This window comes from Trichechus manatus, unplaced genomic scaffold, assembly GCF_000243295.1.
Source record: "Trichechus manatus latirostris isolate Lorelei unplaced genomic scaffold, TriManLat1.0 scaffold00205, whole genome shotgun sequence".
Classification (NCBI taxonomy): Eukaryota; Metazoa; Chordata; class Mammalia; order Sirenia; family Trichechidae; genus Trichechus; species Trichechus manatus.
In genome coordinates, this window is record NW_004444141.1 from 2,207,901 (window position 1) to 2,222,011 (window position 14,111).

The 14,111-nt window shown below is 37.2% G+C and overlaps 1 protein-coding gene across 2 annotated transcripts in view; it reads right to left on the bottom strand.

The window, feature by feature from the left end:
• Window positions 1-14,111, bottom strand: part of COG6 (component of oligomeric golgi complex 6) — a 149,700-nt gene that overhangs the window by 11,625 nt on the left and 123,964 nt on the right. The window contains exon 18 of one of the 2 annotated variants that reach the window (XM_004388073.1): window positions 2,036-2,115. In XM_004388073.1, the coding sequence (XP_004388130.1) occupies window positions 2,036-2,115 (80 nt within the window). Of the gene's footprint in view, window positions 1-2,035; window positions 2,116-10,192; window positions 11,518-14,111 lie in introns of those variants that run through there. The other variant, XM_023742224.1, reaches the window with a different exon arrangement.

Genomic DNA, 14,111 nt, shown 5'->3' on the forward strand with positions numbered 1-14,111 from the left:
GTCATAAAACAGCATGTGTGTTACTGTTACATGAGAAACTATCTGTTCTGTAAGCCTTCACCTGAAGTACAATAAAATATTAAAAAAAAAAAAATTATGCTCATTTGACTTCTAAAAAAATAAAATTTAGATTGCTACTGTTAAACAATAGGGCAATAAAAGTAAACGGGAAGTAAAACTATTTGTTTCAGTAACAGAACACAAACACTTCATTTGAAATATTTAAGGGTTAGAAGACCTGAGAAGTACTCAGGGACAAAGTCTTCAAATATGTCCATCTAAAATGTTCTTCCTCACTGCTAGTTCAATAATTTTTATTTAACTTTTACTAAGAGAAAAAAAAAAAAAAAGCTAGAAGACATATTTCTGAGTCTAAGTACTTTAAAATTTTGACAAATATTGCCAAAACTACCCTCTAAAAACACTGTACTCCCACCACAGAGTATGAAAATGCCCATTTTCCCAGACTCTTTCCATTATTAATCAAATTTTTTCATCTTCAATAACATGACAGGCAAAATTTCTCATTGTTTTAATCTGCATTTCCCTGATAATTATTACTTTTCATATATCTACTTGCCATTTTCATTTCTTCTGTGAATTGTCCAAACATACAGTACCCTTTTTTTTTTTACTGTCTCTTACTGATTTGTAGGGTTTTTTTAAATATATTAAGGATAATATATTAAGGATAATTTGTTACATATTTTGCAAATATTCCTCCACACTGTTACTTACATTTTAACTTTTCCGTACAAAAATTTTAAATGTCATACAGTCAAATCTGTTGATTTTTTCCTTTATGGCATTTGAGCTCCCTGCCAACCTTTAAAATTCATTAGAAATTCCCCTTAATCACCCTATTATAAAAAGAATAATGGTCTGCTTAGTACTTAGTGAGGCTTCAAACAGTTGAACATTCAAATACTAAGTGTTGAAACATATAGCTAAAAAAAAAAATTGCAGGCATTTGATTTAGAAATTAAATAATTTAAGAAACACACCCAAACTTTTGAGCCATGGCTAAATGAGTTTCTCTTATGATCTCTCAGGTCCTTAGAATTTGTGTTTGAGAAAGAAATAAGACCTTTACTATTATCTTTTAGGATAACAGAACATAAAAGTTAAAAAAAAAATTAAACTCATTTACTCTACTGGGAGTTTCTAGAGATACAGTGATCTAACTCATTTCCAGTCAATTCTAAAATATTTCAAATTCTTTAGCATGTTGAGCCGAAAGCTGTCATCTTGCTCTATCTACTGCTTATAATCTATACTCCAAAATAACAGAAAATTAGTGTACCACTTCTGAAAAGCAACCTCCTTTTAAATATTTAAACACTTTTCTTCAAGTTTGACAGTTCTTCCCTTACTGCACTACTCTGACATAAATATTTGTTCATATGTCTAATTGTCTCAACCAGACTATGCGTTCCATAAAGTCAGTGTAAATATCTTTTAATTATACTCATAATAATTTAAAAAGCCTTTCACTGATTAAAGATTGTGAAGCTACACACAACCAAGCAACAAGAATGGGTAAGAAGCAATCAGACTTCTGAAGTGTCTATATTAGTAATTTTATAACGGTAGAAGGAGGAGGTAGGGTGGCTTAGAACCTCCGTTTAGGAGCCAGTGCTGTCACTGATGGGGATGTATGGCATCCCTTGGGGGTGCTGAGGAGTCCCTGGGTAGTATAAATGGTAATACATTCGGCTGCTAACCAAAAGGTTGAAGGTTAAGTCCACCCAGAGGCACCTTGGAAGAAAAGCCTACCAATAATCAAAAAAATCACCCAATGAAAACCCTATGGAGCACAGCTCTACTCTTGACACACACAGGGTCGCCATAAGTCAGGGTCAACTCGATTGCAACTGGTAGGGGTGCTAAGGCAAAAACAAAGGTTGAGAACTACATACAGATCCTTAATGGCAAATCTCCTATTCTTGAAAAAAAAAAAAAATTATCTAAGGAATTTATTTGGCATTTAAAAATACTAGAATCTTTACCAACTACTTGGAACCAAAATACTTACTTCACTGTGGCACTCAGAAGGAAATTCAGCTGTGGCATTAACAGATTGTCTGGGGCTGCTAGGTAACGATCAAACTGAACCTTAATGAAACAGAGAAATGCAAACCATAAAGTACACATATTTGCTAACAAACATCTCTTTTAAATCTTAGAGAAAGAAAATATTCTACAATCTAAATAACTAGTTCTTTGTGTTCTCAATGGGTTTTTTTCTTGGATATCCTAACTAAAACTCTCTAAAACTGTCAACTTGTTAATACAGTCAATATTAGCAATACTTACTTTTAAAAATTCCAAATCCAAACCATAAATATTAATCTCTTCATCAAGCTTTTGAGTAATAGCAACAAAAAGTCATCAGATTTCAAGTCTACCTTACTTTCTTGCATCCACTATATTTGTTTATTTGTGCATTCATTCAGTGAGTATTTACTGAGTACCTACCATTTGAAAGGTTCTGTGTTGGGCAACAGGAATATAATGACGAGCAAAAGAACTACAGTCCCTTGCTTCACAGGGCTTATAGTCCAGTAGGAGAGATATGAAACCAATGATAATAGAAATATGTAATTACAAAATGCGGTAACTGCTATGAAGGAAAAAAATCAAGGTACACATATGTGCACTGCATAATGTCTGTTTGGGCAACGTCCAACCGCACATATGTCCGTGATTCCATAAGGTGACAACAGAGTTCAGAAATCCCAATCAGAGAACAGGACTTAGTGCAAGTACTTTGCTAAGTACTGTAGATCCTACCTGTCTCACTAGCTCTCCGGGCCCTGGGGCAGCAGGGGGAAGGGGACTCACCCACCCATGGCTGCATGCCCCACTGTGCTCGCCCCAGGTAGAAGCCATGCAGACACTGCCGGGGCCACCAAGGGGGACGGCCCGCGAGGCCACCGCGGCACTCAGCCAGGGTGGCCTGCAGGTCAAGCCTGAGCCTGAGACTGCAGCTCCTCCCATGGTGGCAGCCACAGAGCAGACCCGGCTGCTGTGGTGGTGGGAGGAGGGGCAGGAAGGCGGACAGGGGAGGAGGCAGAGGTGGAGGAGAGGCAGGCAGGGCTGGAAGAGTTTAAAGTCCATTGGGAGGGCAGGGAAGGCAGGCAGGGAGGAAGGGAAGGGAACGGGTGGCAAGCCTGGAGGCGGCAGCTGGATGGCGAGTGTCTGCTGCAGCGGGGGCCAGGTGCAGCTCTCAGAAACCAGCATGGCAGCAGTGGAGTCAGTTTCTGCAGTCTCTCCGTGTGGCGGCAGCAGTACAGTCCCGGGCTCGCCAGGCGACTGTCCTGCACGCCTCTCTCCTGTATATAATACGGTGTTCGCACAATGTCCAAATTACATAATGTCCTACTTTACAGAACCTACTGTGGACATTAAGCAACGCATACATGTACCATCAAAGGACAAATCAGGGGAACATGACCTAGTCTCTGGGTTTAGCAAAAGCATTTCTGAGGAAAGGACATTTGGGGGAGATCTTAGAGATGGACAGACATTAACTAAGGGGGGGAATTTTTTTCAAGAATGGGACAGCATGGATGAAGGAGCTGAGGTGACGAAGGGAATAGATAGAGAGGAAGAGACTAGTACATATACGGCTTGTAGACTTTTATAAGGATTTCAGTTTATATCATAAAATCATTAGGACACCACTGAAGTTAAATAGGGGAGTAACATTTAACTTTTAAAAAGCTCAATCTGGATAGAGCAAAGCAAACAGGATGGAAGGTTGTCAGGGTAGATGCAAGGACACCAGTTAGATAGCTACTGCAACATCTTAGGCCACAGAGATGGTAAGGATGGGGGGAAGGAGAGAGACTGGAGAGTCAGAGTAAAATCACCAAGACTTCGTTAGAGGTAGACTCCCAGGTTTTAGATGTGGGTAAATTAATTCACAGCACTATCAGTACATTTCTTATTATTTCTTTGTTTTCACTGAAGTCAGTCAACCTTTATTCAACATCCACTACATTCAAACGTGTATAGCTGTCTTCCTCTGCTGGCCTGGTCTGTTTTAGGAGTTATGGAGATACAAAGACATACATTACATAATTGCTGCTTTCAAACCCATCTCTAGTGCCTTCAGGGTTTTTTTCCCTGGTCTGTGGCCCAAAAAGCTTACTAACATGTAGAAGGAAGAAAACCAGAATTTAGATACCTTTTATTCTAAAAATGTTTTAAAAAATTTAATTATGATAAAATATGCATAACAAAACATCTGTCATTTTAACCATTTTTAGGTGTGCAATTCAGTGACATGAATTACATTCATCAACCATCACCACTATACTTTTCCAAATGTTTTTCACAGTCCTCAACAGTCCCCCTCCCCGAGCCCTTGCTAATCGCTAATAAACTTTTGTCTCTATATATCTGCCTATTCTATATATTTTATTTAAGTGGGAACGTACAGTGTTTGTCCTTTTGTCTTATTTCACTTAGCATGTCTTCAAGGCTCATCCATGTCACAGAAGCATCACAACTTCATTTCTCTTTATAACTCTAATATCCGTTGTGTGTATACACATTCTGCTTATCCATTTACCTGTTGATGGACACTTGCTTGTTTCCACCTTTTGGATACTGTGAACAATGGTGTACAAGTATGTGTCTGAGTCCCTGTTTTCAAGACTTTTGGGTATATACCTAATGTGGAATTGCTGGGTCATACAGTAATTCTACATTTAACTTTGTGAGGAATTGCCAAACCATCTTCCACAGTGGCTGCCCCATTTTACATCCTCACTAGCAATGGATAAGGATTCCAGTTTCTCTACATCCTTGCCAACATGTTATTCTCTGTTTTCTTGGTAACAGGCATCCTTGTGGATGTGAAGTATCTCACTGTGGTTTTGATTTGCTTTTCCCAAATAGCTAATAATGTTGAGCACCTTTTCATGTGCTTATTGGGCATTTTGTATACCTTCTTTGGAAAAATGTCTATTCAAGTCCTATGTCCATTTTTTGATTGGGTTGTCTATCTTTTGTTGTTGAGTTGTAGAGCTCTTAATATATCCTGGATACTAAACCTTTATCTGATATATGGTTACCAAATATTTTCTCCCATTTTGTAGGTTGTCTCTTCACTTTTTTGATGAAGTCCTTTCATGCACAAAAGTTTTAACTTTTATGAAGTCCAATTTATCTATTTTGCCTTTTGTTGCTCATGCTCTTGGTTATCTAAGAATCCACTGATAAAAACAGGTCTTGAAGCTTTCCTCATTTTCTATTTTTGTCCGATATAGCCATCCCAGCTCTCTTTAGGTTACTATTTGCATGGACTATTTTTTCCCACTCTTTTACTTTCAATCTATCTGTGTCTTTGGTTCTAAAGTAGGTCTGTTGTAGACAGCTTATAGTTGAATCGTGTTTTCTTACCCATTTTGCTAATCTCTGCCATTTGACTGGAGAGATTAATCCACTAACATTTGAAGTAATTACGAACAAGAAAGAACTGCTCTTTTGCAATTTGTTTTCTGTGTGTCTTATACTTTTTGAGACCCTCATTTCTTTTGATACTGCCTATTTTTGTGTTTAGTTGGTTTTTTTGTAGTGAGTTATTCTGATCCTCTTTTCACTTCTTTTTGTGTATGTTTTTCAGACATTTTCTTTGTGGTTACCATGAGAATTACTTTTAACATCCTGAATTTAAGCTATAACCTAGCTGAAATTGAAGGAGCCCCAGTAGCGCAATGGTTAAGTGCGCAGTTGCTAACCAAAAGGTCAGCAGTTTGAACTCACCAGCCGCTCCGCAAGAGAAAAGACCTGGCTATCTGCTCCCGTAAAGATTACAACCTAGGAAACACTATGGGCAGTTCTACTCTGTCCTATAGGGTCGCGACGAGTCAGAATCGACTTGACAGCAATACAACAACAAAGTTGAAACTGACAGTAACTAACTTAAAAACTTAACCAATTTAATAACATACAAAAATTGTTCCTATACTGCTACTCCCAAACCCCTTTATGTCACAATTACATCTTTCTACACTGTATGTCCAATAACATAATATTTTTTATACGTTTGTCCTTTAAAGCACATAGGACATGACAAGTAGAGTTACAAGTAAAAAATGCCATAAAACTGGCTTTTTCATGTGCTTGTTCGCCATTTTGTATATCTTCTTTGGAGAAATGTATATTCAAGTCCTATGTCGATTTCTATCCATGAAATTACCTTTACTGGAGATCTTTTGTCTTCATTCAGCTTCCAGTTACAGTCCAGTGTCCTTTTATTTCAATCTGAAGGACCCCTTTAGCATTTCTTGTAGGGAAGGTCTCATGGAATGAATTCCCTTAGTTTTTGTTTATCAGAGACTATCTTAATTTTACCCTCATTTTTGAAAGCAGTTTTTACATACACAGAATTATTGGCTGACAGTTCTTTTCCTTCCATACTTTAAATCTGTTACCCTTCTGACCTCCATAGTTTCTGAGGAAAAAACTGGCACTTATCATACAGAGGATCCCTTGTATGTGAAACTCGCTTCTCACTTTTTTCTTGGGTCTCTTTCATCTTTGAGAATCTGATTATGTCTTGGTGTGGGTATCTTTGGGTTTATCCTATTTGGAGGTTGTTGGGCTTTTTGGATGTGTCAATTCATGATTTTCATTAAATTCAAAAAGTTTTCAGCCATTATTTCTTCAAATATTCTTTCTCTCTTCTCTTTTTAGGACTCCCATAATGTGTATGTTGGTTCCTCAATGGTATCGCAGGAGTCCCTTACTCTGATCACTTTTCTTCATTCTTTTTTTCTTTTTACCCCTCAGACGCAATAATTTCAGTTGTCTGTTTTCAAGTTTACTGGTTCTCTCTTCTGCCAGCTCAAATTTACTGCTGAACTCCTCCAGTGAATTTCTCATTTCAGTCACTATACTTTCGAGCTGTAGTATTTGTTTGGTTCCTTCTTAAAATTTCTTCTTCTTTCCTGAAATTCTCCTTTTGTTCCTGTATCATTTTCCTGATATCCTACAGTTCTTTGTCTGTTTTCCTTTAGCTCTCCAAGCATATTTAACACTGTTGTTTTAAAGTCTTTGTCTAATAAGTCCATTATTTGGACTTCTACAAGGATGGTTTCTGTCACTTTATTTTGTTCATCTGAATGGGCCATTGTCTTACAATGCTGCTGTAACATAAAATTGGGTAGCTTTAATGAACAAAAATTCATTTTCTCACAGTTCTGGAAGTTGTGAAAGTCCAAATTAGCATCTCTGCCATGTTGATACCTTCTGTAGGTCTGTCACTGTTTCTGGTATTTACCAGCAATTCCTGATACTCCTTTGCTGGTAGACAGGTCCTCACATGGTATCTGCCTTTCCTCTGTGTGTGTGTGTGTCTGTGACTATTTTCTCTTTTTATAAGATACCACTCAGTGATTAGGTTTAGGACCCACCTTACTCCACTATGACTTCATTAACACAACAAAAGAAAACTTCTATTTCCAAACAAGGTCATATTTACAGGTACAGGGGTTGAAGCTTCCACATGTCTTTCGGGCACACAATTTAATCCATAACAGCCATCCTTTCTTGTTTCTTTTTATGCCTTATAATTTTTTTTGTTGATATTGGGACATTTGATTATTATAATGTAGTGACTCCAAAATCAGATTCTTCCCCCTTCTCCAAGGTTTGCCTTTTGTCCCCCCTCTGTAATTGTTAAAGGCTGTAGTCATCATCTGTTCAGTGACTTCCTCTATTTTTGCAATGACTGTCTTCCTGGATGTGTGAGGACACTGAAGTCTCTGTTTCTTAGCTCGTGTTCAGCTATTGTTTTGACAGAGATTTCCTTGAATGCAAGGAAGAAGCTAACAAAAAACAAACAAAAACTTCTCCCAGTGTTTCCAGATTGGCTGTGTGCTGGGACCCTCCTTCAACATTTAGCCAGGTTTGCATAAAGCCTAGGGATCAGTCGAAGGTGAAGGTGTAAGTTCTTCTCATGTAATTTCTGAGCACGTGTCTTGTCCTGGACTTGTGTGTGGCTTTCTCGATCCCCCTGTATACACAGTGCTTTTGAAAGCCTTAACCTCCAAAAGGAACTCTCTCCCCATCTTCTCTTTCCAGTGTTTAGGCACTTAACGTATGCCTTCATTGCACTTTTTAGCCCCAGGCGGCTACGATTACAGCCTTAAGTTATTGCCCCCTACCTCTCAGCCCTAGGATAGAGCTCTAAGACAGGCCAAATCAAGATGATCACCTTGCTTCAGTCCTGAGATAGCACCAAAAAGGTTAGAACAGACACACACACTAATTTGTGAATAAGGTCTGCTCTGTTCCATCCGGAGCCAGAGACCAGGCTCCCTCTCTACGAGTGAGAGCTCTTTTAAGATGGCCACACTGAGCCGAGGAGGGGGCTGGGCAAAGGAAAGTAGAAAATCAAAGATTTCTTACTGTTTACATGTCCCTGGTGGCACACTGGTTAAGGGCTCTGCTGCTAACCTAAACGTCAGCAGTTCAAATCCACCAGCCACTCCTTGGAAAGCCTATGGGGCAGTTCTCCTCTGTCTATAGGGTCACTATGAGTTGAAACTGGCTTGATGGCAACAGGCTTGTTTTTTTTTGTTGATGTTGTTTTTTCTTGATTCCATGTTTGCTTAGTTGCTGTAGCCCATAGCCCTTTGACTGGTTTCCAGGTTCTGACAAAGTTGATTCTGCCAGTTTCTGCTTATTTTTTGTTTATTTGTTTGGATTTGTTTATTTTTGTGAGGGTATGGGAGCATGCAATTGTTTATACCACCATCTTGCTCAAGACTCCTCTTATTATTTAATTTTGTTCCACAAATCATAAAAGTTCAAATAAAACGTCTATTTTTAAAAAATGCTAATTCAGACTGGCCTTTGACTTAATCAACCATGCCAGGTCATTGACCATATATGCAAAAACCATCAGCCACATACAAAACCAAAGCAAGATTTTTTTTTCTTTACAGAAATATAAAATATTAACTTAATTGTTTTTAAAATTAAGATGAGGCACATACGAATTTGTAATGGAAGTTAAACATATTTTGTGTGTTTATATAATAGGCTGGATATGTGTCAGGAAGGAAGCAGAAATACATTTTTTGAAAACTTTGCTAGGTAAATGAGCGCAAAATAAAAGGGACTCAGAAAAAAGTGGAAACGATCAAATGACAGGAAAATAAAAGATCCTATTAAAAAGTCATTGACCTAATACAGGAAGAGGAAAAACATGAAACAGAAGACATGGGAGGAGAAGAAAAAATACAGAGGAATAGAGATGTTTTTATATTTTGTGTCAGTGTTTTTAAATTTTTTTAAACTGATCTTCAATTTACATTCAATAAAATTCACCAATTTTAAAAGCACAGCTTGATGAGTTTTGACAAATGTATGTAGTTGTGCAGCCACTATCATAATCAAGATAAAGGAAGTTTTCAATACTCCAGAAAGTTCTCTTGCGTTCCTTTAAGGTCAATCCTCTCTCCCTATGCCTAGGCAAACATGGATCCTGATCTGTTTTCTAATCCTGTTGTTTTGACTTTTGTAGATTATATAAAGGGAATCATCTTATAGTAGTTTTGTGTCTGGTTTGTTTCACTCAGCATAATGTTGTTTCATGTATCAGGAGTTACTCCTTTTTCTTACTAAGTAGTATTCCATTGTATAATCCAAACACCAAACCCACTGCCGTTGAGTCAATTCTGACTCATAGTGACCCTACAGGACAGAGTAGAACTACCCCATAGGGTTCTGAAGGAGCGCCTGGTGGATTCAAACTGCCGACCTTTAGGGTTAGCAGCCAAACTCTTAATCACTACGCCACCAGGGCTTCCATTCCGTTGTATAGGTACACCATAATTTATTTATCCACTCACTAGTTGATGTTCATTTGGATATTTTCCAGTTGAGAGCTATTATGCTGGTATGAATATTCACATACTAATCTTTGTGTGGACATATGGTTTCATTTTTGGAGGTTAAATACCTTGAGGTGGAATTACTGGGTCGTATGATGACAGTATGTTTCAGAGTCCTGGTGACGCACTGGTTAAGAGCTCGGCTACTAACTGAAAGGTTGGCAGTTCGAATCCATCAGCTGCTCCTTGGAAACCCTATGGGGCAGTTATGAGTTGGAATCGACTATGAGTTGAAATCAACTCAACGGCAACAGGCTTGGTTTTTTTTTTTTGGTTTATGATGACAGTATGTTTAGCTTTGTAAGAAAGAATTATTTTTAAATGAATCTAAAATTAATTCACCTTCATTTATTCTTACTTGAACTTTTAAAATCAAATCTCCTTTGCATTTTTAGTAGATTTTGCTCCATATAGTCTATTATGTTTGATATAAGGACCCCTTGTGGCACAATGCTTAAGTGCTCGGCTGCTAACCAAAAGGTTGGCAGTTAAAACCCACCAGCCACTCCCTGGAAATCCTATGAGGCAGTTCTACCCTGTCCTATAGGGTTGCTATGGGTCAGAATCTACTCGATGGCACACAACATGTTTGATACATAGAAATGGTAACTATTATGCTACACAGTCTTTTATCATGATGTAATATTCCTTATTTATCCTATTTAGTGTTTTTAAACTCTACCTTGTCTAATGTTAATATTGCCGGCTCTGCCTTCTTTACATTTTTTAGGTATCTCTTTGGGCTTATCCCTTTATTTTCAACATTTATTACTTTACTATTTTGTTCTTTTTTTTTTTTTCTTTAAACATAGCTGGGTTTATTTTTAACTGTTTTTCAGGTTAACAGTAGCATGCATCTTTTAATGAGAAAACAGATTCTGTACATTATTTTGATGGTTTAATCAAGTTGATTTCCTGTACCACTAATAGTTATCTTCCCTTCATCTGTGTTCTAATCAGACACGTTTCTCTATTACTTGAAAACAAGATCCCACTATTTCCTCTACAAGGCCCCGTTTCCTCTACCACAGCGCTCTATTCTCTTTCCACTACAACTTCCTTCTACCTCAGAAAGATGAGACTATCAGAGTACTTTATCTTCCTTTCTCTTACCCTACCTCTTCCCTTTTCTCAAGGTCACCTTAGTAGCCTTTGTCTGAAGCTTTCCACCTCCAAATCTTAGGTTTTGCTGAGATGTTTAATTTTTTAATTTGATGTTGTCATTTAAATTTTCCTTGAGTCTACTATCTTTATATAACACATTAAGGACATGTTTTCAGTCAACAGTGAATTCCACTATTCATTTAAATTTAATATACACAGTGAATTCATTGTTCTTTACTGTTGTTCTCTTCTTCATCTCCCTGTTTTGAGGTCTTTGTTTCACTAATTATTCTAATTCATTTATTGCTTGTTAAAATCCTTTCCTAATTGTTTTCTTTGAATATTTGGGTGATGTACTCTTTAAGTCCTTGTATATCCACAAATGAGGGAGTACCTCTTTGGTAGGTAGCAGACAGATACACGCTCAACTTTCAGCCAGGCATTCAAAAGCAGAATCAATGTGCTTGACAGTAATTTTCTTTTCTTTGAGATTTTAACACTGGAAGACACCCAACATGTGGAAGGCTTAGACATAACCATAAAAAAGTAGAATTTCTGGGTTGAAAAAATATAGTTCAAAACGTTTGGAAATAGTGAACGTGCTTGACTTTGGTACAAAAAACAAAACCTTTTGAGTTCATTCAAACATGGTGCACAGTTCAGATTTGTTACATATGATATTCCCTTTCCAGAATTCACTGTGTTGTAAATTGGTGAATGCATCTTTGCCTAAAATTGTTAATGTTAAGATATTACTTTTTACATCCTGTTTATTTACTGTTTTTTTTTTCTTGGGGTCGGGGAGGAGGAAGGGGATCATTATGCCAAAAGTTGTAAATACTGTCTAAAAAAAGTGAAATAACGTTTTAAGCAATGTTGAAAAGTCAGTAAGTCATTAATTCAAGAGTTGCTACGATGTAAATTTACATCATCTTTTATCTTGTCAGATGAATGACATCTCGGCTAGGTACACGCTTCGTGGAATGCAGTCCTATCCTCAGGAGTTTGTGAATGTTATTTCACAGTCTCCCTGCAGAGGTGATGTCCAGTATCAGTATGATTCTTTTCCTTGATAAATAACTTAGATTTTCTGCCTACAAACTTATAAGGATTCATAACCCTTCAACTATGCTAAAATTTATATTTCAGGTTTGTTGAATGAATGTGTCCAGAATTATTCAGTGTTGGAAGTGAACAGTGAAAGTAGTTTTTCCCAGACGTCCCTCAATTAAATTTAGCTCTGTGAGATGACACAGAGGAAAGCTCTGGCACCAAAAAAGCCATCCTACAGAACTATTTATGAAAGTCAAACCATTTTAAGTATGTATATGCGTGTGTTTTAAACATTTAGGACATGCAGTGTTATACAGTGGTTACAAGCACAGGCTCTGAAGGTGGACTTCCGGGGATTCAATGGGGATGTTATGAGAACTAAAGAGTTAATATATGGAAAACAATTGGAATGCTCATAAATGTTAATGACTGCTGTTGCAGTCGTTATTATTACTATTATTAGCAGTAGTATTACAAACTTTACAAAGTGAATCATTCCTATGAGAGATAAAAGCTAAATGACATAGCTATCACCCAATTCAGGGGTATACACACATATAAATTATATACTTAAGACATAAAAATGCCAGAAAAAAGTGATGCTTGTTCAGCAAGCTCTTCACTTAAAAAGAAAGTAACAGACTGGAGATTCAGTGAGTCTGACACTCAAAAGTAACATACTTTAGGACTGGAGTTCCAGAACTAGGGGAAAAAAACAGAAAACAGAGAGGATCATTGAAAAATTGCTGATAGAAAACTTCCCTAATATCATGAAAGATGAAAAGCTGACCATCCAATAAGCTCAATGAACCCGTTATAGCATAGATCCCAAAAGAAAATCACCAAGGAATATCATAATCACACTTGCTAAAAACGAAGACAAAGAAAAGAATCCTGAGAATACCTCGAGAAAAATGAAAAGTGACATACAGAGGGGAAACAAGAAGACTAATCTCTGATTACCTGGCAGACACCGAGCAGGCAAGAAGGCAATGGGAGGACTTATATAAAACCCAGAAAGAAAAAAATTGCCAACCAAGAATATATCCTGTAAAACACCACAAAATATCATAGTGAAATCAGGACATTTCCAGAAAAACAGAAGTTAAGGGAATATGTAAAAACCAAACCAAACTTACAAGAATTATTAAAGGGTAGAGAACGATGAAAAGGAAACCAGAAAAACAATACCATTTATAATAGCCCCTAAAAAAATAAAATACTTAGGAATAAATCTAACCTGGGATGTAAAACACCTATACAAAGAAAACTACAAAACACTACTGCAAGAAAACCAAAGGGATCTACATAAACAGAAAAACATACCATGCTCATGGATAGGTAGACTCAACATTGTGAAAATGACAATTCTACCCAAAGCAATTTACAAATACAACGCAATCGCAAACCTATCCAAATACCAACAACATTCTCCAAAGAGATGGAAAAACTAATCATTAACTTTATATGGAAAGGGAAGAAGCCCCGAATAAGTAAAGTACCGCTGAAGAAGAAGAATAAAGTTGGAGGACTCACACTACCTGACCTCAGGACCTACTATACAGCTACGGAAGTCAAAACAGCCTAGTACTGGTACAATGACAGACACACTGACCAATGGAATAGAATTGAGAACCCGGATGTAAATCCATCCAACTATAGTCACCTGATCTTCGACAAGGGCCCAAAGTCCATCAAATGGGGTAAAGACAGTCTTTTTAACAACCAGTGCTGGCAAAATTGGATATCCATCTGCAAAAAATGAAACAGGACCCATACCTCACACCACATACAAAAACTAATTCAGAATGGATCAAAGACCTACATATAAAGCCAAAAACTATAAAGCTCAAAGAAGAAAAAATAGGTCCAATGCTACAGGTCCTAATACACGGTATTAACAGGATACAAACCATAACCATCAACACACAAACCCCATTCTAGATAAATGGGATCTTCTAAAAATCAAACACCTATGCTCTTCAAAAGACTTCACCAAAAGAGTAAAAAGAGAACCTACAGACTGGGAAAAAATTTTTC